Source organism: Phocoena sinus, chromosome 8 (assembly GCF_008692025.1).
Source record: "Phocoena sinus isolate mPhoSin1 chromosome 8, mPhoSin1.pri, whole genome shotgun sequence".
In the NCBI taxonomy this organism is placed as follows: Eukaryota; Metazoa; Chordata; class Mammalia; order Artiodactyla; family Phocoenidae; genus Phocoena; species Phocoena sinus.
In genome coordinates this window covers 20,497,581-20,524,458 of record NC_045770.1, presented here as the reverse complement: position 1 = coordinate 20,524,458, position 26,878 = coordinate 20,497,581, and the positions used below count along the sequence as shown (strand labels likewise).

General features: G+C 37.0%; 1 protein-coding gene across 6 annotated transcripts in view; it reads left to right on the top strand.

Annotated features, from left to right (window-relative positions):
- SIK2 (salt inducible kinase 2) overlaps positions 1-26,878 on the top strand; it is a 131,399-nt gene that overhangs the window by 63,135 nt on the left and 41,386 nt on the right. For all 6 annotated transcript variants that reach the window (XR_004350957.1, XM_032638913.1, XM_032638909.1 and 3 more), the window contains one exon: positions 21,122-21,283. Coding sequence is in view for 5 of the 6 variants with exons in the window: in XM_032638913.1 (XP_032494804.1) it covers positions 21,122-21,283 (162 nt within the window). In the remaining variant the exon portion in view is untranslated. The remainder of the gene's footprint in view (positions 1-21,121; positions 21,284-26,878) is intronic.

Here is a 26,878-nt window from a genome sequence, read left to right as displayed (position 1 = left end):
GAGTCTGGCTAATGGTTTATCAATTTTGTTTATCTTCTCAAAGAACCAGCTTTTAGTTTTATTCATCTTTGCTATTGTTTTCTTTGCTTCTATTTCATTTATTTCTGCTCTGACCTTGATGATTTCTTTCCTTCTGATAACTTTGGGTTTTGTTTGTTCTTCTTTCTCTTGTTCCTTGAAGTGTAACATTAGATTGTTTATTTGAGGTTTTTCTTGTTTCTTGAGGTAGGCTTGTATAGCTTTAAACTTCCCTCTTAGAACTGCTTTTGCAGCATCCCATAGGTTTTGGATCGTCGTGTTTTCATTGTCATTTGTCTCTAGGTATTTTTTGATTTCCTCTTTGATTTCTTCAGTGATCTCTTTGCTATTTAGTAACGTATTGTTTAGCCTCCATGTGTTTGTGCTTTTTACTTTTATTTCCCTGTAATTCATTTCTAATCTCATAACATTGTGGTTAGAAAATATGCTTGATATGGTTTCAATTTTCCTAAATTTACTGAGGCTTGATTTGTGACCCAAGATGTGATCTATCCTGGAGAATATTCCGTGCGCACTTGAGAAGAAAGTGTAATCTGTGGTTTTTGGATGGAATGTCCTATAAATATCCAGTAAATCTATGTGGTCTATTGTGTCATTTAAAGCTTGTGTTTCCTTATTAATTTTCTCTTTGGATGATCTGTCCATTGCTGTAAGTGAGGTGTTAAAGTCCCCCACTATTATTGTGTTACTGTTGATTTCCTCTTTTAGAGCTGTTAGCAGTTGCTTTATGTATTGAGGTGCTCCTATGCTGGGTGCATATGTATTTAAAATTGTTGTATCTTCTTCTTGGATTGATCCCTTGATCATTGTGTAGTGTCCTTCCTTGTCTCTTATAACATTCTTTATTTTAAAGTCTGTTTTACCTGATATGAGTATTGCTACTCCAGCTTTCTTTTGATTTCCGTTTGCATGGAATATCCTTTTCCATCCCCTCACTTTCATTCTGAGTGTGTCCCTAGGTCTGAAGTGGGTCTCTTGTAGACCGCATATATATGGGTCTTGTTTTTGTATCCATTCAGCAAGCCTGTGTCTTTTGGTTGGAGCATTTAATCCATTCACGTTTAAGGTAATTATCGATATGTATGTTCCTATGACCATTTTCTTAATTGTTTTGGGTTTGTTTTTGTAGGTCCTTTTCTTCTCTTGTGTTTCCCACTTAGAGAAGTTCCTTTAGCATTTGTGGTAGAGCTGGTTTGGTGGTGCTGAATTCTCTTAGCTTTTGCTTGTCTGTAAAGCTTTTGATTTCTCCATGGAATCTGAATGAGATCTTTGCGGGGTAGAGTAATCTTAGTTGTATGTTCTTCCCTTTCATCACTTTAAGTGTATCATGCCACTCCCTTCTGGCTTGTAGAGTTTCTGCTGAGAAATCAGCTGTTAACCTTATGGCACTTCCCTTATATGTTATTTGTCGTTTTTCCCTTGCTGCTTTCAGTAATTTTTCTTTGTCTTTAAGTTTTGCCAGTTTGATTACTATGTGTCTCAGCATGTTTCTCCTTGGGTTTATCCTGTGTGGGACTCTCTACACTTCCTGGGCTTGGGTGGCTATTTCCTTTCCCTCGTTAGGGAAGTCTTCGACTATAATCTCTTCAAATATTTTCTCTGGCCCTTTCTCTCTCTCTTCTCCTTCTGGGACCCCTATAATGCAAATGTTGTTGCATTTACTGTTGTCCCAGAAGTCTCTTAGGCTGTCTTCATTTCTTTTCATTGTTTTTTCTTTATTCTGTTCCACAGCAGTGAATTCCACCATTCTTCCAGGTCACTTATCCGTTCTTCTGCCTCAGTTATTCTGCTATTGATTCCTTCTAGTGCAGTTTTCATTTCAGTTTTTGTGTTGTTCACCTCTGTTTGTTCTTTAATTCTTCTAGGTCTTTGTTAAACATTTCTTGCATCTTCTCAATCTTTGCCTCCATTCTTCTTGCTGGATCATCTTCACTATCATTATTCTGAATTATTTTTCTGGAAAGTTGCCTATCTCCACTTCATTCAGTTGTTTTTCTGGGGTTTTATCTTGTTCCTTCATCTGGTACATAGCCCTCTGCCTTTTCATCTTGTCTCTCTTTCTGTGAATGTGGTTTTTTTCCCACAGGTTGCAGGATTGTAGTTCTTCTTGCTTCTGCTCTCTGCCCTCTGGTGGATGAGGCTATCTAAGAGGCTTGTGCAAGTTTCCTGATGGGAGGGACTGGTGGTGGGTAGAGCTGGCTGTTGCTTTGGTGGGCAGAGCTCAGTAAAACTTTAATCCACTTGTCTGCTGATGGGTGGGGCTGGGTTCCCTTCCTGTTGGTTGTTTGGCCTAAGGCAACCCAACACCGGAGCCGGCCCACCCGGGCTCTTTGGTGGGGCTAATGGCAGACTCTGGGAGGGCTCATGCCAAGAAGTACTTCCCAGAACTTCTGCTGCCAGTGTCCTTGTCCTCACAGTGACACACAGCCACCCCCTGCCTCTGCAGGAGACCCTCCAACACTAGCAGGTAGGTCTGGTTCAGTCTCTTATGGGGTCACTGCTCCTTCCCCTGCGTCCCGATGCACACACTACTTTGTGTATTCCCTCCAAGAGTGGAGTCTCTGTTTCCCCCAGTCCTGTCGAAGTCCTGCAGTCAAATCCTGCTAGCCTTCAAAGTCTGATTCTCTAGGAATTCCTCCTCCTGTTTCCGGACCCCCAGATTGGGAAGCCTGACGTGGGGCTCAGAACCTTCCTTCCAGTGGGTGGACTTCTGTGGTATGTGTTCTCCAGTTTGTGAGTCACCCACCCGGCAGTTATGGGATTTGATTTTACTGTGATTGTGCCCCTTCTACCGTCTCATTGTGGCTTCTCCTTTGTCTTTGGATGTGGGGTATCTTTTTTGGTGACTTCCAGTGTCTTCCTGTCGATGATTGTTCAGCAGTTAGTTGTGATGGCCACTATTAAACTCTGGCTTTAATAAAATTTTCAGGTTAGTGAGAAAGGTATCAACCTGTGTCTTAGAGTGCTTTATTTTAAACTTTTGAGTGTCAGGAGTATGTAGTAATGGCGTTTGGTTTTCCTGATAGTAATGATTAGAAACCCATGCTAATCTCTTTTCTGGTTAACCACACCTGTAACACAAGGCTAGCCAGTTAAACCACCTGGAGACATCATTAAATGTAAGAGTTGAATCTGCAAACCCAACTCTATGAAGTCATGTCCTTTGTCGAATATTAATGTTTCAAGGACCACAGGAGAAAACGTTACTCAAGACTATACCTGTTCCTATGTTATTCAGGATCATCACCACTAAATTCTTAGAACCAGTAGGGGTCATAAGCATTTACAGCTTTTCTCATGTTAAAAAGAAACATTTATTAATTAACTATGTGATACAATTCAGAGGCCTTAATTGTATTTCTGTCACTCTGAGAACTCTTGTTTTGGCACACTAATAGTAGCTTTATGAAATGTTAGCTCTTGTTATCTAAAACTATCAGAGGTAGGGATCCAGGCTTTCCTGCCTGTGTTAGACCCCTGAATACTGCCCCAACGAAAACCCTTTACCTTTTATCTTTCCTGTGAGCTTCTTGGATTTGATCTGTTTTCTAGTAGTCATTTCCACCTAGGATTCTGTCCTTTCCGCGTCACTGCTGATTGAGTAGTAGCTTTAGAACTGCCACCCCAATACATCTAACTTCTCTCCAGCCCTAAACTAAGTGCCCTAGGGATTTTTGTACCATAAATTACAGAGAGAAGAGGTGCGATAAAAATAAACCAGGGGGGAACTGTACACTTAAAAATGGTTAAGATGATAAATTTTGTTATGTGTATTTTACCACAATAAAAAAATTTTCATAAATAAACCAAGGGAAATTTGAAGTCACATTTTTACACAAAGCTGATATCCACTGAAGTATTAATATTGAATTAAAAAGCAGCCTTAGAAATTGTATTAAGTATATTTAGAAACTGAGACCTAGAAAGGTTAAGTGATTTGCGTAAGAGCTGATGATAGAGCGTTTTCAACATTAGCCCATGTTGTTTTGGAGCTATCTTCTTTAATTACTTCCTTGACTTAGGAGTAGCCATAACTAACCCCTCTGCCTATTTTATCTTTCTTTGGAATTGAAGCATAGTTGGTTCTTCAGAACCATGTCTACTCAGCACTGAACCTGGAAATAGGAGGCAGTGGGTAAGTCTAGGTGCTAATAGTGGGCAAACTGGCTTGGAAAAAGTGATCAATTGACCTCCTTCTGCGAGGAAACCAGACTAATCCTTTTTGCATCATCTTACGTAACAGAGACAAAAATTAATGCAGTCTACATGAGCAGTTCCCAACCAGTTGTTCTTCAAGGCCAATCAAATTGGTTTTGATATCTAAAAGTCTTCCAGGTGTGTAAAAATAATACAAGTGTACGTATAATAGCGAACACAAAATATTACATAAATTGTGTGACAGAAATGGCCAAAAGATTTCTTGGTACAATTGTAGTTCGTTATATAGCTGAGCAGTCCTCTCTTTTCTAATATTGAAAATTTTATCAGTCATATTTCTGCTGTGATAATGTTACATAACTCCACAATTCAGTGATTTACATCAACAAATTTTTTGTCTGTGGGTCAACTGGGGTCGCTTTATTTCAGGCTATAGGTTGGGTTCAGATGTGCTCCACATGTTTCTCATTCTGAAGCATGCTCTTCTCACAGCACTTGGTAGAAACACAAGGGATCAAGTCAAACCACACATATGCCCCATGACCAAGACCAAAGGCAATAGGGCGGGGATATATACCATCTATTCTACTGGGAAGCATTGCAGAGTTACACAACAGAGAGTATAGATATGTATAATCCTTTTACAGGAACAGAGTAAAGAAATGGGAACAAAATTCTACCACAGACACATTTCAACCTTGTAATGTCAGTTTGTTACTGAATTAACTGTTGTCTTTGATTTCTAAATAATTGAGCGAGTAGCTAGGGACTTGTTTTTTCCAGCTAGTCCTTTCCTTTCACTGTTCTCCTTTCTCCTCTGTGACAAGTGACTTCACAATGTCATTATTACTTACCTGTGTAGGACCCCAGGAAAAATACATCATAGTCAAGCCACTGGATGATAAACTAAGGGGCTTGACTTTTCCTGAATTTGTTTACCCAAGAAACGTGATTTGCTCTTTAACTAATTTTGTTGCAAGAGCTTCATTGAAAAATTGTTCTTGCCCAGACCAGCTTAAGCTACAGTCTTGACTTCTCTGTGCACATTTCTGAATGAAGCAATATAGCCTGGCTTCATTGTTTTCCACTCTCAATTCACCTGAAGAACTCAATGAAAAAATAAAAGAAATATATTTGTCCTTTGAGTTATGAGTGAATGACAACAATGTCTTAGATCTCAAGTATTTGCTAACACTGTATCTTTAGAGTATATATACAGAAGACAAAATATTAAAATTAACAAGTTTTCTTCCTCCTTCTTCAGCATCTTATTCTGTAAGCTTGGCATTTGAATCCTAATTCCTAAAAATTGCATGGTTTGGTAAACCACAGCCTGTTCTTTAGACTGTATTTCTTTCATTCTTAAGAAATAATTGCATATCAAAATCAAAATCGCTATCTGGATGTATTTATCTGTGTAAAGAATGTGTTAGAAGTGTGACCAGATTGTATTTATAAATATTATTATAACACTACCATAAGTTGAGTAAATAGCACACAACATCAGTAGTTCAGTTTAGAGTGAGTCATTTATCAGTCCAGTCATATTCATTACTCGGAAATAATTCACAACAGACTTTGAGGTCCTATAGAGATGATAAAAATAGGTGAGATGAAAATACCTATTTAAGGAATTGTCTGGAATGTTTAATGCCATTGAGATGACATCATCATCTGGTAGTATGAAATATGACTGGGTACTTTCCTAGGCTATTCAGTTGACTTCTTTTTTTTTTAATTATTGCCTTAAAAGCAGTTCTGGTACAGTTAATGAAATGTTACTACATATATTGAAATCAGTAAGAGAACCCAGCTCTTGCTCTGGAATTATATTAAGAGAGTTTATGGTGTTTCAGACAGTATCTCATCTTATGTCTGTAAGCCTGACATCTCTTCTGTTGTCTTGAAGAGCTAAAGTTTTTATTATTTAGCCTTCTTTTCTCATATGTATTATAAATTTGTTTGCATTATTAGGGACTGAATTTTATTTCCTTCTGGCTCTCACATCAGCCATCAGGACTGTTCCACAGGGGTGCTTAAATCTTCTGTTTAAATTTTTGCTTTATGGAACTGTATTGCTTATTAATATAGAGTTCACAGTTTCAGATTATTTTTAAGTAATTTAAAAATGTAAGTTAGATAAGGTCTCTCACCTACTTAAAACCATTAACTAGTGTCCCAATATTTTAAAATACAGACTCCCTCCTCAGGCTTCTAAATTCTTGCTGAGTTTGACCTTGCTTCTTCAGTTTCATCATATGCCTTCCCCTTTTCCTTGATCTTTATGCTTTAGCCTCATTGGTTTCTTCCGGGTTTCATGAGTGTGCCACATCTGTTCCTTGAATGCTTTTCTCCCCAGTTGAAATAGTACCTTCTCATAAAGGCCTCTCATGATCACCCTATATAAAGTAGCTCCCCCAGGTACTTTCCAGAGGATCACCCTATTTCTCTGGCATTTATTATACTTTAAAATTACAATTTTTTATTTGTCTACTTATTTATTGTTGTTTCCTCCAACCAAATACAAGTTTCATGAGGCCAAAGTGCTGAGCGTAGTGGCTGACACAAAGAGTCACTAAAGTATTTGTTTTTGTTTTTTTTTCTTTACTATTTTTTTTAACATTTTTATTGGAGTATAATTGCTTTACAATGGTGTGTTAGTTTCTGCTTTATTTATTTACTTATTTACACCCTTATTGGAGTATAGTTGCTTTACAATGGTATATTAGTTTCTGCTTTATAACAAAGTGAATCAGCTATACATATACATATATCCCCATATCTCCTCCCTCTTGCATCTCCCTCCCACCCTCCCTATCCCACCCCTCTAGGTATTTGTTGAATGAATGAATAAACAGATGACTCTTGTACTGTAAGCTCACAATAGGAACTTCCCTGGTGGCACAGTGGTTAAGAATCCACCTGCCAATGCAGGGGACACGGGTTCAAGCCCTGGTCCGGGAAGATCCCACATGCAGCAGAGCAATTAAGTCTGTGCACCACAACTACTGAGCCCACGTGCTGCAACTACTAGAGCCCATGCTTCACAACAAGAGAAGCCACTGCAATGAGAAACCCGTGCACCACAACGAAGAATAGCCCCCACTCGCCACAACTAGAGAAAGCCCTCACACAGCAACGAAGACCCAACACAGCCAAAATATAAATTAATTAATTTATAAAAAATAAACTCACAATAAAGTTTGACTTTTTCCTTAATTTGATTCCATGAGAGAGAAAGCGTTGTGCTTCAAGATTGACCTGAAAAGAATCAGTACAATTGAGGGCCCAAGTCTTCATATGCTACTGTGCTCATTATTCTTTTGCAATTGAATTTATTCTGATTCATAACTGAGATGTGTCTGTGTGTTTTTTTTAAGATCTGTACACATATATAGAAACTGGGCCAAAAATCATGTTCTTTTACTTGTTTATCTTTACAAGTCTTGCTTGATTTGCTGTATTTCAAATTGGAAATATAATTTTTTCTAATGCATATTTTGTGTTATAACTACTAGACTCTTACTAGACACTGCAGACAGCATATTTTCATGCAACAGGATAAAGAAATTGCTGTGTATAGATGGAAGTCAATAGGATAGATATGAAAATAAAATACTCTAAAAATATTCTCTGCCGTAAAGTTAGAATTCATGTGTGGAGCAGTTAAGGTAGGACCCTCCCACAAAGAACAAAATTTTGGCTTTTTTTACTGAAAAATCCGGGTAGTCAGGGGTCTAAATAACTTTTCCTAGGTCACTTAGCAGTGAGAAGTAGAAACAGCATGCATAATCAGGCTTGTCTGACTCCATAACTTTTTCTGCTATATTTTGATATCTTCCTAGGTACAAGGAAATCAGAGATTTATTTTACTTATGTGTTTTTTAAAGATACAACAATTTTTTGAAGTCATCAGTTTGTTTGCATCCATTACTATCATCAAATATTGCAGTCTGTTGGCTTCTGTGTGTGGTTTATATGTAATGTTAGAAAAGTTTGACCATATTTGCTTTTAATTGTTGCTGAAGACTTAAAAGTAGAGTCACAGAAGTTGATTGTAAATAATCTTTAAAACTTTAAAGTCTGTAACTAAAAATTCATCTTCTCAGAAGATTGTGGTTTGTTTCAGTAGTTCCACATAGCTTGAAGAACTGATTCAGAGTCTAACAGATGCGAACAGTCTAATGTAGGGAAATTGCTGAAAGCACAATTAAATTGCCAGAGTATATACCACAAGCAACAATTTCCTTTAATTTTTGACAAACACCCAATTTGAAATGATTATATACTTACAAAAACAAACAGAAAAAAGCAAAATGTTTTTAAATCTATAGTTTCATATTCATAAATGTATCTTAAGGTTAAAAGTTTAATGTAATGTAATAGTATAAGTAATATTATAATCTAATATTTAAAATTAGGATAACCCATGTTATCCTAATTCAATATGGATCATACACCTAATCCATTTTCTGTTAGTGTTTACAGTGTAAGGTGGTACATATATTAATGTGCTAAAAACTGTTTTTCAGGTTTTTATTTAATGGACCTTCCTTTCTTAATTATATTTTTTCCAAGAGTAGTTGGTTAGAACCAGCACAGGCTAAATTGACCAAGACTAGAGTCTTGATCTACAGTGAGATAGAGTTTTATTTTATAGTAATATTTTGTACTGATTAGAGGAAAGAAATGTTAGAGAAAAAGATGAATAGAGATTTGAATTTTGGGATGGAAAATTATGGATCTTCAAAGTATTTTGAAGAGAACAAATGAACCAATTTTGATTACCTTACTGGAGCTTCAGGATTCATAATGGTCACATTCCTGAAAACACGATCTCTCTTCAACTTTAGTAATTAGAAATGTGAAATCTTTGTAAATTTGTGGGTTAGGAACCTCTGACTGGGATTTAATTATCTGAGGTGGGGTGTTTTTTAAGGCTATTTAAGCATAAAATATTAAATTGGCATCAGCCTTTTTACTTTACTCCCAGATTAGATTGATGAAATTACAAATTAAATCTTTTTAACGTAACATTAAATATTTAATTGCATAAAGTATTAATCTTTTGGACTGTTACTCAGCTCCAGCTTGAAGGGATGCTAATAATTTCTGGCCGAAGAGCATTAAGCTTAAAGGTAGTCATTCAAAGATTCTGACATTCCTGAAATTTGAGAAGAGTCAGCTGGCTGGGTTTCTCCACTTTGATAAGAGGCTGGGAAAACTGCTCCTTATCCCTGGGGAAAGATAAGGGATGCCACGTGGTGCTGGTGGTGGTGGTGGTGATGTTGATGTTGATATTGAGAGCAACTAAGATTTACTGAGCATTTATTATGTCACACACTGTGCTCTGAAATCTAGACTTACAATCTATAAAAGCAATATGAAAACACTGATTAATTATACCATTTAAATCTTGAAACCTACTTATTGGGGCTTCAGCTATACGTAATTCAGGGGTTGGTAGAAGATGACTCTTGAATTTTTGAGGTTGAGTGACTGTAAGATGATAGTTATAGTGACTTAGAAGGTGGTAATGAAGTTTATAAAAAGAAGGATGAGCTCAGTCTTGATAGCACTGCAGTAGCAGAAAGAAAAATCTGTTTAAATACACAATAGAGTAGCTGCTGAAAGGTCAAATGTGCTTGGCAGATCTGGAGGTTATTTTTATAAAATTTCTAATCAGGGAATGAAATTCTCCAAGGAAGAATTTCCTAACCTTGATTAAACTTAAGATTTTATAGACCCCCTTGAAATTGCACATAAAATTTTATGTGTGTGTTTGTATGTAAGTATAATTTTCATTAGATTCTCAATAGAGTCTGTGACTAGAAAGTTCCAGGCCAGATGTTAAGACATATTTTGACTGGAGTGACTGAAGAGGTATCCCTGAGACAGGCAATGAATGAGAAGAGTATGAAAGAAAACTAAAATCATCCAGCTAAGAATAAAGCAGATCAAAGATTACCCACAGGAAGGTGAGAGTTAATTCTAAGAGGGAAGGAGTATAGAAAAAGAAAAGCAAAAAGCCAGAACTATACTATGATAGTTTTATGTGGTTAGAAGAGAAAGAAGAGCCAGTTAGTGAAAGAGATGGAGGAAAACCAGACAGACACGGAATCGAACAGGGAGAGATGTTTATTTTGGAAACCAGTTAAGTATAAAATATAATTGAAAGGTCATAAAAGATGAGAACTGAGGAAAGGTAATTGGCTTTAGCCTAGGGAAGTTGCCAGGAACTTTAAAGCAATGTTGGTGGAGTGTGAAACATATCATAAGGGGCTAATGGGTAGATAGTAGTTAGAAAAGGAAGGTAGCCTGAGTCAACCCCTGAAAATATAGTAACAACAACAATAGTAATAATCATAGTTGAAATAATAGCAGCTGTTTTGAGCACTTATGTGTGTCAAGGCACCATGAAAAGGTTTTTTTCTTTTTTAATTGCTTTTTTTTTCATTTAATCTTTACGTGAGGTGGATTCTATTATTATTCCCATTTTTGGATTACCAAATGAAGGTTTTGGGAGGTTAAGTAATTTGCTTAAGTTCACATAGTTAGCAAGTTCGTAAAGACAGAATTTGAACCCAGGCAGCCTGACTCCTGAGCCTTCAATCGTAGCACCGTACTATTAAATACTAAAAGTATCTGCAGTGCTGTAAAAGGAATGTGGAAGATTTCTATATAATGCTACGAAGTGGAGAAAAGAAGGGATAAACGTTGTGTGAGATATATGTACGTATTTTCACATATAAAATGAAACACAGAAAGGGTAAACCAAACACTAATAAAAACAGTTACCTATAGGCAGAGGAAGGAAACAGGGATGGAAGCAAGTCTTCTCAGACTGTATCTTATTACATTGTTTGTTTGTTATTTATTTTTGGCTGTATTGGGTCTTCGTTGCTGCGCACGGGCTTTCTCTAGTTGCAGTGAGCGGGGGGCTACTCTTCCTTGCAGTGTGCGGACTTCTCATTGCAGTGGCTTCTCTTGTTGTGGAGCATGAGCTCTAGGTGCGCGGGCATCACTAGTTGTTGCACACAGACTCAGTAGTTGTGGCATGCAGGCTCAGTAGTTGTGGCTCACGGGCTTAGTTGCTCCGCGGCATGTAGGATCTTCCCGGGCCAGGACTTGAACCCGTGTCCCCTGCATTGGCAGGCAGATTCTTAACCAGTGTGCCATCAGGGAAGTCCCTTATTACATAGTTTTAACTTCAGCATCATATTAAACGACAGGTAAGTATTTTACATGATCAAAAAATAAGGTTAAATCAAACAGGAGAAAGAAAAATAACCCCTAATATTTGTAAACAAACACATAAATATACTATCTTTATATCATGTTAGCAACACAACACACAGAACTAGCTCTTAAGTAACTTTAAAAGGTAGTATTTAGATAAAACAGTATATTCTTAGGACAATATAATCTCAAGATAAGAAGAGCTGCAAAGAAATGTTAGCTTTTCAACTTCATCAGTAATTTTCTTGTTAGTAGTAGTATTAGTATAGCTATTTTGAAACTGTTTCATGTATTGTAGGATAAAGCAAGTAATTTATGTTAACGTTAAGAACCAGGATCTTTTATGTAAGAGAACAAGAAATACAAATATAAAAATCAAAGAAAAGTAATTCCTATAATGCCAAATTTGAAAGGGAATGAATTCATTTATTTTTTTTTTCCTCACTTATTTCCTAGTCTGTCCCTGAAAGGCTTAGAAACAGTACCAACCCAGTAGTAGAAAGTGCCTTGAGCACCCAGATACCATTCCCCAGTAAAAACAACCAAGGCTTCTTGAAAAAAATTACTGATTCCTGGTTGGGGGCAGGAAGTATTCAAGATAAGCATCAGACATTTTTATTATGCCAGAAGGCAACAAAGGCATTATTTCTGTGGTCATGTTTCAAAAAAAAAAAAAACAGTATAAAGGGGTTCCCACTGGTCAAAGATGGGGAAATTTGAGCATCAAAACGAGCAATGACTGTAGTTGATTGAAATAGTAGAACATATAAAAATCCATGCAGTCATTATGATACTTTAGAGAATCATAAGAGAGAGAGAAAAAAAGCAAGCTAAAAAATAAACACAAATCTTACTAGTTATCATTGGAAGTAGCTAGTGTGCCATCCTCTTACTCTGAGAATTGTTACTTAATGAGGAAGAATTAAGCATTCATACTTCTTGACCTGTTTTAGTTGTATTTCAGGATAACTAAATAGCCCTTACTGACAGCAGAAGAATTTCATCTAATAAATGTAGCAGGAATAAAACAAAATTAGAAACTCACAATTTCGTAACCCCAATGAAATAATTGATTAAGGTACCAATAAATATTAATATTAGTGCTGTGGTCTCAGTGTGGCCCCTGTTCCAATGTCTTAAGCTTCCCCTGTGCACCTCTTAAAAATATATGAATTTCTGGGCCCTTTCCAACACCTACTTTATCAGGAACTCTGAAGGTAGGTCCCAGTAATTTGTTATAACAAACCCACTAAGGGTTCTGATGTACACTGGAGCTTGAGGGCCATATTACGAGGAAAAGTGACGAGAAACTTTAATTGAAGGATCAAGGTATTACCACTCCCCCACCCCCGAACTCACTGATCAATCTTAGCATTCCTAAAAGCAGGAGAACCACATTATATTTATCCAAGTAGATGGGCCTATGACATATTCTCGCCACCCTCCAAAAAAAATTAAACCTGAATCTATTCTATACTTTATACTTGAATTCCAAATTATAGAAAATACAGAAGATAGAAGAATATGTTAAATAATATCATGAGGAAGCAAAGGACAAATCCAGAAATTCTATAGGACAGCTGACCCAGTTTCTTTAAGAAGTCAGTAGCACGGGAAAAAAAAAAGGAAGGTGGGGGTGTCAGTGGGGGGCTGTTCCAGAATAAAAGGATTGCAAAGACAAAATAAGCAAATACAAAATATACATCTTATTTGGATCCTGATTCAAATAAACCAGCTGGGGAGATTTGAATTCAAACTGCATATTAGACGGTATTAAAAGAGTTGTTCATTTTGTTAGGTGTGATAATGGTACTGTGGTTGTGTAAGAAAATGCCATTTATTTTAGAGATACGTAAAAAGTATTTAGGGTGAAAGAAAATGATTTGCCTTAGGTTACTACAACAAAAAGGAAGAAGGAAGGAAAGGAGAGAGGGAAGAAGGAAGAAAAGAAAGGAAAAAAGGATAAATGAAGCAAGTATGGCAAAATGTTGATAACTTTTAAATCTGGAGGATTCATTACATTATTGGGTTGGCCAAAAGGTTCATTTGGTTTTTTCCGTAAGATGGCTCTGGAAGCACTTAGTTGTCCTTAACTTCATTCAAAACAATTTTGTTAGATTGTATGTGACAGTTGTCACATCAGCATGCATTTTAAAAAGACTTATCAAAATTGGCGAATTTTTGTGTAGCCATTTTAATATTAAAGATGGAAGGAAAACAACATTTTCAGCATATGCTTTATTATTTCAAGAAAGGTAAAAATGCAACTGAAATGCAAAAAAAGATTTGTGCAGTGTACAGAGGAGGTGCTGTGACTGATCGAACGTGTCAAAAGTGGTTTGCGAAATCTCGTGCTAGAGATTTCTCACTGGACGATGCTCCACAGTCAGGTAGACCAGTTGAAGTTGATAGTGATCAAATTGAGACATTAATTGGGAACAATCAATATTGTACCACACGGGAGATAGCTGACGTACTCAAAAGATCCAAATCAAGCTCTAAAAATCATTTGCACCAGCTTGGTTATGTTAATCACTTTGATATTTGGGTTCCACATAAGTTAAGCGAAAAAACCTTCTGGACCGTATATCCGCATGCAGTTCTCTACTTAAACGTAATGAAAACGTTCCTTTTTTAAAACAAATTGTGACAGGCTATGAAAAGTGGACACTACAATAATGTGAAATGGGGGGCTTCCCTGGTGGCGCAGTGGTTGAGAGTCCGCCTGCCGATGCAGGGGACACGAGTTCGTGCCCCTGTCCGGGAAGATCCCACGTGCAGCGGAGCGGCTGGGCCCGTGAGCCATGGCCGCTGAGCCTGCGCGTCCGGAGCCTGTGCTCCGCAACGCGAGAGGCCACAGCAGTGAGAGCCCCGCATACCACAAAAAAAATAATAATTAAAAAATAATAATAATGTGAAATGGAAGAGATCATGGGGTAAACGAAATGAACCACCACCAACCATACCAAAGGCCAGTCTTCGTCCAAAGAAGGTGATATGTATATGGTGGGATTGGAAGGGAGTCCTCTATTATGAGCTCCTTCCGGAAAACCAAATGATTAATTCCAACAAGTACTGCTCCCAATTAGACCAACCGAAGGCAGCACTCAACGAAAAGCGTCCGGAATTAGTCAACAGAAAATGCATAATCTTCCATCAGGATAATGCAAGACCACGTGTTTCTTTGATGACCAGGCAAAAACTTATAGCTTGGCTGGGAAGTTCTGATTCACCCGCCATATTCACCAGATGTTGCACCTTGGATTTCCATTTATTTAGGTCTTTACAAATTCTCTTAATGGAAAAAATTTCAATTCCCTGGAAGACTGTAAAAGGCACCAGGAACAGTTCTTTGTTCAAAGAGATAAAAAGTTTGGGGAAGATGGAATTATGAACTTGTCTGAAAAACGGCAGAAGGTAGTAGAACAGAAGGGTGAATACATTGTTCAATAAACTTCTTGGTGAAAATGAAAAATGTGTCTTTTATTTTTACTTAAAAACCGAAGGCACTTTTTGGCCAACCCAATATTTTCTCTACTTTCATGTATGTTTGAAACTTCTATAATAAAAAATTTTAAATTTAAAATGCAGAAATACTTATTAGGATATATTTATTCCTGTGCTAGCCTTTATCACAGTTTATTGTAATTGCCTGTTTACTTGCCTATCCCAGTATTTCTCAAATTATCAGTATTTCTCAAATTATCACTATTGAAACACCGATTTTTTTGATTGGCCTGTCTGTCACAGACCATGGTTTTTGTAAAAATACAATAAAAATCAGTTACCATAAGAGCAAAATTGGGGGGTGGGGGAGGACATACAAAATATAGCCTTAAAGAGTTTTGTTATTAAAACCAACAAACATAAAATTACATTTCACTTAACAATCAGAACAAATGTAAACATAGGAAAGAAGAATTTTTTAAACTGTATCCAGTCATCAAAAATACACACATAGGCAATTAGTATAGAGAATTGCTATTACACTCATAAGTTTGTTTTTTTTTAACATCTTTATTGGAGTATAATTGCTTTACAGTGGTGTGTTAGTTTCTGCTGTATAACAAAGTGAATCAGCTTTACATGTACATTTATCCCCATTTCTCCTCCCTCTTGCATCTCCCTCCCACCCTCCCTATACCACCCCTCTAGGTGGACACAAAGCACCGAGCTGATCTCCCTGTGCCACGCAGCTGCTTCCCACTAGCTATCTGTTTTACATTTGGTAGTGCATATATGTCCATTGCCACTCTCTCACTTCGTCCCAGCTTACCCTTCCGCTGCCCCATGTCCTCAAGTCCATTCTCTACATCTGTGTCTTTATTCCTGTCCTGCCCCGAGGTTCTTCAGAACTTTTTTTTTTCTTTAGATTCCATATATATGTGTTAGCGTACGGTATTTGTTTTTCTCTTTCTGACTTACTTCACTCTGTATGACAGTCTCTAGGTCCATCCACCTCACTGCAAATAACTCAATTTCATTTCTTTTTATGGCTGAGTAATATTCCATTGTATATATGTACCACACTTCTTTATCCATTCATCTGTTGATGGGCATTTAGGTTGCTTCCATGACCTGGCTATTGTAAATAGTGCTGCAGTGAACATTGTGGTACATGACTCTTTTTGAATTATGGTTTTCTCGGGGTGTATGCCCAGTAGTGGGATTGCTGGGTCATATGGTAGTTCTATTTTTAGTTTTTTAAGGAACCTCCATACTGTTCTCCATAGTGGCTGTATCAATTTACATTCTCACCAACAGTACAAGAGGGTTCCCTTTTCTCCACACCCTCTCCAGCATTTATTGTTTGTAGATTTTTTTGATGATGGCTCTTCTGACCGATGTGAGGTGATATCTTGTAGTTTTGATTTGCATTTCTCTAATGACTAGTGATGTTGAACATCCTTTATGTGTTTGTTGGCAATCTGTATATCTTCTTTGGAGAAATGTCTGTTTAGGTCTTCTGCCCATTTTTCAATTGGGTTGTTTGTTATTTTTGATATTGAGCTGCATGAGCTGCTTGTAAATTTTGGAGATTAATCCTTTGTCAGTTGCTTCATTTGCAAATATTTTCTCCCATTCTGAGGGTTGTCTTTTCGTCTTGTTTATGGTTTCCTTTGCTGTGCAAAAGCTTTGACCGTTTCATTAGGTCCCATTTGTTTATTTTTGTTTTTGCTGTGCAAAAGCTTTGACCGTTTCATTAGGTCCCATTTGTTTATTTTTGTTTTTATTTCCATTTCTCTAAGAGGAGGTGGGTCAAAAAGGATCTTGCTGTGATTTATGTCATAGAGTGTTCTGCCTGTGTTTTCCTCTTAAGAGTTTTTTAGTGTCTGGCCTTACATTTAGGTCTTTAATCCATTTTGAGTTTATTTTTGTGTATGGTGTTAGGAAGTGTTCTAATTTCATTCTTTTACATGTAGCTGTCCAGTTTTCCCAGCACCACTTATTGAAGAGGCTGTCTTTTCTCCACTGTATATTCTTGCCTCCTTTATCAAAGATAAGGTGACCATATGTGCATGGGTTTCTCTCTGGGCATTCTATCCTGTTCCACTGATCTATATTTCTGTTTTTGTGCCAGTACCATATTGTCTTGATTACTGTAGCTTTGTAATATCATCAAAAGTCTGGGAGCCTGATTCCTCCAGCTCCGTTTTTCTTTCTCAAGATCTTTGGCTATTCGGGGTCTTTTGTGTTTCCATACAAATTGTGAAATTTTTTGTTTTAGTTCTGTGAAAAATGCCATTGGTAGTTTGATAGGGATTGCATCGAATCTGTAGATTGGTTTGGGTAGTATAGTCATTTTCACAATGTTGATTCTTCCAATCCAAGAACATGGTATATCTCTCCATCTGTTTGTATCATCTTTAATTTCTTTCATCAGTGTCTTATAGTTTTCTGCATACAAGTCTTTTGTCTCCTTAGGTAGGTTTATTCCTAGGTATTTTATTCTTTTTGTTGCAATGGTAAGTGGAAGTGTTTCCTTAATTTCTCTTTCAGATTTTTCATCATTAGTGTATAGGAATGCAAGAGATTTCTGTGCATGAATTTTGTGTCCTGCAACTTTACCAAATTCATTGATTAGCTCTAGTAGTTTTCTGGTAGCATCTTTCAGATTCTCTATGTATAGTATATAAGTTTTTTCTGTTACCATAATTAAGTAGTTTTTTAATGTGAAATGTGTGCTTTTTTGCATGTTCTCTTTAGACCTTGTGCATTAATTTGAGCTTGGATTGATAACAGTGCCCCTCATGGGGATGATATACTAAACCTAAACTGATGTAATTTGCAGCCACAGGTTTTTGCCTCAGTTACTTTCTCATCTCTCAGCAAATAGTATAGTTTTGGAGGATGTTTACACTGCAGAAATCATAAAGAGTGGGGAAGAAGATCATAGATATGCTTAAATACTTGCTGAAATTTTCACTTAAGAAGTGAAAATACCATCTCTTTAAATAGTTGGTCTCTTAATCTCTGGAACATGGATGTTGTCATTTTTCTCACCGTGTGTTACAGGCTTATTGACATGTGATGACTGTAGCTTCAAACGGTAATTTTAGGTTCAGATATACCACACCTTTGTTTTTCAGACAGTCCCCTTCCTGCCAGGCTTCAAAGCTTTTTCACCCCCTTGGCTCTAGTGGTTCCAGTTTGGACTGATCGCTTCAAAAAACAATTACTGTAGATTGTGCTGTGCTTCCCAAGACTCATTTTGTAGGCAATAGTTCAGGTTATTTTTCCACATGTATTAACTTGTACTTGTTCACATTGGATCTGTTAGGTTTCTCTGTGTTGTCGAAATCTCAAAAATCTTTCCCATTGACCCATTGATGCAGAATTTTCAACAGGAAGAAATTTTGTCTACTTGGAGAAGTCAATCATTTGTGAAAAAATTGTCTCATCTAGTGATAGATACAGTTTAAGTAGCATTTGTGTGGAATCTTAGGAAAGATATTACTAACTAGCCAAAAGATAATCCCTTACAGAAAACGTATTGCACTCCCCTTGGGCATTTCTGTTTGCCCAAGGATCCAATCCTTTATTAGATTTCCCAGCTCATCCAGTATAGAAATGAGGCTCTGGTTTACTCTTTTGAATAGAAAGCACACTGTTCACTTGCCAGTTTACTTATAGTCGCTCTGATAACAGTTCGGACATTTTGGCCGAAAAGTCTACATATTAGTTCTTAAGTGATCCTTTTTTCCCCTTCACAAGTATGAATGGCTACTGTGTGTGCTCTGTAAAGGCAAAGGGGAGTTGTGACGAGCTGATCATCTTGGTTTGTGATACTAGCAGATATAGAAAAATATACAAAATGTTCACTTACATTTAAAGCCTATAACATGTAGAGTATAGCACTCCTACTCCATACTTTTATAATACTGTTTTTGGAGCGTTTCATGATACCATCCATATTAAGACACTAGTCAGACAAGTATTTAGTAAGTGCTTCACCTGTGCTGTTTTGTGCATAGTGCTAAGCAGTGTGGGGAGTGCAGAAGAGAATGACATGGCCCCTATCCTCAGGAAGCTTAAATGATGGTATCTTTTATTTTCTTATACACAGAGTGTTAGAATTAGGGCTGTTTGTGTCTGCATGTGCACCCAGATGTGCACGCACATTGAGATATTATGATATATATACAGATAATTAAAGTGTGAGACAGTGTGTTATAAGTGATAAGGAGTTCAGAGGAAAGAGATTATTACTACTTGAGTGATGAGGGACTGTTTTAGGGCAAGGTGGCATTTGAGCAGGGTTTTGGAAGGATAGTTAGGATTTCAGTAGGAGTCTAGTAAAGAAGCCTGTTACAGTTTTAAAACAGTTTCTTTCAAAGGTTCTAGTTCCAGATCAGCCATTCACTTACCAGTTGTCTGAATTCAGCCAGATTACTTAATGACTCTGATCTTCAGTTTCCTCATCTACAAAATGGGAATTAGAGTAGTAGTTATCATAGAGGGCTTTTAGGAAGATTAAGTGAGATACTGTGACATGAACATGCTTTATAAACTGTAAGGTACTGTACAAATGTTAGTAAATTTTATAATACATATTGAGGATGGCATGAGCCAAGGCATGGAATTTAAAAACTAGTAAAACCAAAGCCTAGAGCAGAAAATATGTGAAGGTGACTATAAATATTCATTCATTCATACAGTTCCTAACTTCGTAAAATAATCTTAAATAGGAAAGCGTTTCAAGGTTTATGTTGACCCCCTTTCCCTCAAAAGACCATTTCAGAGGGCTTTTAGATCTTCAGGTAAAACTTGAATAAATTGTAATGTTTTTAGTTTTATTGAATTCATACAGAATTAATTCATACAGAATTAATTTTCGAATAAACTGCTTTAATAGATATTATAACATAGCACAAAAATAGCTAATGTATCTTGCACAGTATATTTGTTTAAAGAACATGGTTTTGAGAACAAGTCTGCATGTTTTGGGGTATATCAGAATTGCTCCACTGATGAGGAGAACAGGGTGAGAATTATTTAAGTTACTTTCAGGGACCGTTGTATCTCCTTTTACAGGTGGTTTGTACAGTAACTTCATGAATGGTTGTTTAAAGGAAAGATATCCCTCGTCTGATGAGATGTCAGAATTTATTCATGTTCTTTGTTTTAAATAAATTTTATTTTTAAAATGTGGTTAGGAAAAATATTCAATAAAATTTTCAACAAAGAACAGAGAGAGTGTTTGGGCTTTAAAAGACATTTTTTTAAATTGAAGTATAGTTGATTTATAATATGATTAGTTTCAGGTTTACAACATATTGATTCAGTATTTTTACAGATTTACCCCTTTTAAAGTTATTACAAAATATTGACTATATTTCCCTGTGCTGTACAATATATCCTGGTTGCTTGTTTATTTTATACATGATAGTTTGTATCTCTTAACCTAAAAAAGCATTTTGAATTGTACTGTGGATATTATGCCAGTTGCTATTGTCTGGTCTTGGGCTCTCTCCACGTATCTGGGCTCCAGTGAAAATATGATTAGAATTACTTTTCTCAGGGCAAGGAACTTGGAAAACAGCGTTTTACTTGAACACTAACTCTCATTATTAAAAGAACTTTTTTTGTTTTTTGTTTACTGTATGATATCACTTATATGTGGAATCTAAAAAATACAAGAAACTAGTGAATATAACAAAAAAGAAGCAGACTCAGATATAGGGAACAAAGTAGTGATTACCAGTGGGGAGAGGGAAGGAGGGAGGGGCGATATAGGGGTAACGGGATTAAGAGATACAGACTATTAGGTATAAAACAATCTACCAGGATATATTGTACAACACAGGGAATATAGCCTATATTTTATAGGCTAACTATAAATGGAGTATAACCTTTAGAAATTGTGGATTACTATATTGTACACCTGTAACTTACATGATATTGTACATCTACTACACGTCAATTAAAAAAAAAAAAAGACCAACCCTCTCATTTTATGATTGAGGAAGTTGAGGCACAGAGAGGAAAAGGCACTTAGCCAGGACCTTGAACTTGAGTCTCTGTGTGCTGTATTTCCCTTCATTCATTCTTTTATTGTTATTGTTATTAACTAATTTTGAGATTCTAAAAAGAACTTTTTGAGGGGAAAAAAAAGAATCCTGAATACTAATAGTGGGGTTTTTTGGTGTCTGTGAATAATTCTCAATTCTTTTTTCTTTTACAGACTACCTTGCTAATCACGGCCGGTTAAATGAGTCTGAGGCGAGGCGCAAATTCTGGCAAATCCTGTCTGCTGTTGATTACTGTCACGGTCGGAAGATTGTGCACCGTGACCTCAAGGCTGAAAATCTTCTGCTGGATAACAACATGAATATCAAAATAGCAGGTAACTGGGACACAGCTGGCTCTACCGTGATCAGATATGAGCCATGGCACTCAGGGTGCAGAAACAGACCTTCAGGCAGAGATTCAGGAGCCTCCACCCATGACATCAAGCTCTCTCAGAATGTATTTTATTCATTTCCTTAGTCCTATGTGTAATAATGAAAAGTAAGGGAAATAAGTTCCTTATCAACGCACACCGTGGCAGGACTACGACTGGGGTCTGATTTGTATCCTCAGTCTGATTTGTGTTCAGGCCCCTTTGTGGCACTCCACTGAGTGTGTGATGATTGGAGGGGCTGATAGGGCTGGAGGAGTAGCATAGGTTGCTGGTGCTCTACCCTGCTCTCTTAATTACGACTGGTGGCTGCAACAGAGATTGTAGACAGAAGAATGACAAAGGAGGTAACGGCAGTAGAATGAGAAGCACCTTGCCTTCTTCTGATACAATAGGGTTTTGATTTATAACATGGAGACTAAGGATTATTTTGCTAGTTTTCCTCCTACCCTTTTCACAATTCGCAAAATCTTTTATAAATATTTTATATTCCAAGTTTCCTTTTTCACATGGTCAGAACTCTCATTCAGTCAATAAATATTTATGTGTCAGGTACTGTGCTATGCTAGGTACTAAGGATACAAATCAAAAAGTCATTTCCTGTGATCGTAAAAGTCTGGTGCGGAAATAAGAATAATGAAAATACAATATAATAGTTGCCAAAAAATATATGTACAGAGTGCAATAGGGATGTAGGAACATCAGTCTATCTGAGAAGTCAGGAAGCTGCACAAAGAAGGAACTCTTTGAATTTAGGCTTGAGAGATGAGTTAGAAGCTTGCCAGGGAGATAAACAGAAGTAGGACGGGTGAACTGTGTAAATAACCACAGGTACAAGAGAGAGAAAGAGATTGAAATTGTAATGGTGGGGAACCATTGCTCAATATTAGTTAAATGTAAAATCTGTAGTTATGGGGGATTGATACAGGAAGAGCAGGTAGGCGAAGATCAGAATATGAAAGGTCTTGAAGGCCATGAAAAAGATTTTAGAGTTTATTCTGTAGGTAATAGGGGGCATAGCCTATTGGAAATTTTAAGGCGGGGATGGAGATGAAGTGGGACTGGGACAAGGTGATTAGATTTGCATGTTAGAAAGATGTCTCTGGCCACAGAGTGAAGATAGGTGGGAGATGGGGGTGAGACTGAAGACAGGAAGACTAATCAAGAACCTAATGTAGTAGTCCAATTAAGAAAATGTGGGTGTGTGCTAGAGTACAGCAGTAGAGGTTGTAGGTGTGGGAAGGAGAGAGAGAGATTTATTCTGGTTAGGGTTTGGAAGAAAATAAGGGGCACAAAGCAAAAGCTTAGCAAAGCTGTAAGTGGTGGTGTTTTGTCTTAGGGTATTAAAGAGGGACAGAGGCATCCACATGAGAGAAGCTGACCAAGAAGTGGCTGACTAGCTAGGTTGGATACTCACTGGACTCACTAAGTTTAGGGAGAAAACAACTGCCTTAGTTTGCTGCACTGTGGTATAAAATATAAGTGAAAAGCCTCTGATTTGTACATTTAACTGGTTTATTTCTATGCCATTTATCATTCATTTTCAACTTGGGCATTTTAGAGAAGGCAAATAATTTTTACTTACTTTAACTTTTACTTACTTTAATTTTAATAATTAATTTTAAACACCAATGTCACATTTGTTTCAGGGAAGTAATGGATTTTTCATTCTGTAGTCTGTGATTTTTTTTTTTTCCCTAATGGAATTGCCTGAATAAGAGTGTTTTTTAAGTTAATTTGCTACATTCCCATTATATATGAAGACTTATACTGATTTATCTTTTTAGTTTTAAAAATACAGTATTAGTGTTTCCGTAATTTATAATATATGTTCATTTCTCCCAGTTTTCCTTCTTCTTTTGGCCCTTCCATTGGTCTCATTCATTTCACTCCTTTCTGCAAACTTTCTGTAGTGCACTTCACTGTAATTTTTTGTTTACTTCTCCTTGAAAGTATCAGCTGCCCTAAAATTGTCCTTCTCAGAGAGGACTCTTGTTTTTTGAAGTTCTTTACTCTGTAGAAAGAAGGGGAAACCCCTGCTTCACCTTTACATTCCTTTATTGCCAGAACAAAGCTTTCACAAAAACAATACCTTAAAGGAGTTCTGGGAGTCATTTCAGGCAGAGAAAGAAAGGTTAGAGGTGGGAGTCATATGCTATAGGAATTACAGTGTCAAAATAGAACATCAGAAAACCTTGCAAACAAAATATGCAGAATATTCCATTAAGGTTATAACCAAGTTTTGCCTGGCTGTAATAATGTCTTCTATAATTCTAGCCTATAGTATAGGTAGATAAACCCAGTATTTCTGTCATTATGTGAAATCTAATTATTTGTTTGTTTTTGCTATTTTTATTTTTGAATATCTGAAATTCAAGGCCTTCTAATTTTTATCTAGAAGACAGGTAAAATCTCAGAGACCTAAAGTTGTTCTCTCTGGTTAAGCTAGTATCACAACTAACATTTATTGAGCCTTCATTATTTGCAGGTACTCTGTTTTCAGATGAAAAAACTGAAACACACAGAGATTAAATAACTTCCTAAGGCAATTCAGATAATAAGTAGCAGACCTAGAATTCAAGCCAGGTGGGATCTTCCCGGACCAAGGCTTGAACCCATGTCCCCTGCATTGGCAGGCGGATTCTTAACCACTGCACCACCAGGGAAGTCCCTTTCATTGGTTTTGATAATTGCAGTACTGTTTCCTCCACGCTATTTTGGCTATGACTATTTAGGCATTAACTTGAGAGTAAATAGATGAAGGACATTTAGTTTTACTCTTCAACTTTCCTAATCTGAAATGTTTATAATGAATACTTAGATAAGAATTAATATATATGAATTACTCGGAGGAGGTTTTCAGAAAATATCACAATTCAAACAAGGCTTCTCATAAAGAATGTAGAGTTTGATATCAGACAGTACTGGTACAAATTCTGGCTGTGCCATTAGTAGCTGTGTGACCTTGGGCTGATTAATTAACCTCACTGAGCCTAGGTTTCCAAATCTGTTAAACAGAGATTAATCCATTTCTCAGGAACATTGTAGGGATTAGTGATAATGTTAGACACAGAGAGGTCATAGGTAAGATTATGGGCTCTAGAGCCAGGCTACCTGGATTTGAACCCTGGCACTGCACTTAGTAGCTGCATGACCTTGGACACATTACCTAACCTCTCTGTCCTCAGTTTCCTTATCAGTTAAGAGGGAATGACAGAAGTTCATATCTCGTAGTGGTTATTAGTTAATATTTGCAAAGTTCTTAGAACAGTGCCTGGTACATAGTTAGTACTAGCTAAGATTTTGTTAAATAAATTGGGGGCTTTTTGTTTTGTTTTTTAATATATTTATTTATTTACTTATCTATTTTGGCTGTGCTGGGTCTTAGTTTCGGCAATGCAGACTTCTCAGTTGCAGCATGTGGACTTCTCAGTTGCGGGATGCAGACTCTTAGTTGCGACATGAGGGCTCCTTAGTTGTGGCATGTGAACTCTTAGTTGTGGCATACATGCGGGATCTAGTTCCCCGACCAGGGATCGAACCCAGGCCCCCTGCATTGGGAACACGGAGTCTTACCCACTGGACCACCAGGGAAGTCCCAAATAAATTGTTATTTAAGGTTCCTGGCACCATGTAAACACTCATAAAAGGTAGCTATTATTTGTATTCAGAGTATAATTGATTCCATGTGAAAACAAATTCTGAAAAGTTTGATAGCCATATAACCCCCCCCACCGTGTCTTTTTTTTAAATTACCAAGGTTTAAAGCCTTATTAATACAAATCTCAGAGGTACAAGGAAAGTTTATCATTTATATTCTAAATTGTCTCTGCTTGATGTAAATTAATTTTTTTTTTCCTTGGAGGGACCTTCAGTGTAATTAGTAATGTGATATAAGCCTGATTAATCTGACCTGTGCATCACAAGTCACTTGTCTTTAGCCCAAGAGGAATGCTTCCTTTCTGAATTGACCTATGATCTCTGAGTAGCCCATCATCTCTCATGACTGCTTCTAACAACCTTCCTGCTTATTAGAAGACCTTGAGACAGGGTTTCTGTACGTATAATTCTAGTTTTGTGCCCTGGAACCGAAAAAGGGTGGGAGAGGCTGAAGCAGGTTTTGTTAGTAAAATATTTATTAAAAGTCTCCCATTTGTTATCCTCCTGCCACTAGTATTATGTAAAATGTGCAAAGAGCTTTTGCATCAGCAAACACAACGAGACCTTGTCTTTATCCTTCAAGCCTACTTAGCACTAGCCGCACATTAAGCCTGGAATATGGAAGACAGCTCAAACGGTTTTGTTTCCTTTTGTTTTGTGTTTCCCCTCTTCACCTCCCTGCGCCTCCCCCACTCCATTTTGGGCTGAGGAAGAGCGTTTACTTGCTTCTTAGCTCACTGAACTCTCTCATTGAACAAATAGATGTCTCACAGTGGTCAGCAGAATCACATTTCATCTCAACTGTGATGATTGTTCTTGTGTCCTCTTGTCAGGTAGGGAGGGAGTGACTGGTGTTTGGAAGTAAACTGTGCAGCTGGCCTCTTGCTGGTGGGCAACAAGGTATGCAGTGACGTCAGCGTTGGCTGATCGGTATTCAGTTTGTGCAGTGGGTCAGCTCCGTCTCCACACTCTACTACCTTTCATTTGTCCGCTTTCATTTCCTCATAATTGTCTTCTTCGTTCCTATTATAATAACTACAAAAGATGTGTAACTCTTCAGCAAGACTGGATATCTGAATTCTACTGGTAATTTTAGAAACAAGGATAAATTTAACCCTAAAACCATCTGCTTCTCTGTAGGAGGATTTTTAAAATTATAAATTAGACATTATAACACACTGCTGGAGATTAAAAATTGCCTTGGTTGTGTTGATTCCTAGAAATCATTTACTTTCTCTTAGCTTGAAGACTGGTTTTCAAAGTTTTGGTTGCTTTTTTCCTTTTTAAAATAATGACTTAAATTGTTTACCTAACGACTTCTATTTAGTCTTTGTTATTTAAATATTAAATCTTGAAAGTATTTAGTAATTATAATTATCTTGCAACAATAAACAGCGACAAACTGTTTAACACCTGTATCTTTTTCACAACCTCTGTTTCATTCTTTATTTCCTGGCTACTGGAAGAGTGGTCTGGGGACCAGCATGAGCATCACTTGCGATGTCTGTTAGAAGTGCAGACTCTCAATCCCACCCCTCGGCCTACTGAATCAGAACCTGCATTTTAGCAGGTTCCCCAGATGATTTGTATGCATGCTAATGTTTGATCTATTTCACTCCGACAGTATTCACTAATGTGCTTTGTTCCCATCAGACAGTTATCAGCTTATTTACTCTGTGTAAGGAAGGCCCTGTTATTCCTAAAAGATTAGCCCTTTGCTAATGACGATTGGGCACTGATAATTTATGTGATTTAGTGACGACAGTAATAATAATTGATTTTTGTTATCAGGAAGATTCAGGTCAGTCACTTTCAAAATATAAAGCAGAAAACAATAATAGTAGTTCTAATACTGTTTTCAAATATATCCATGGTCTGTTA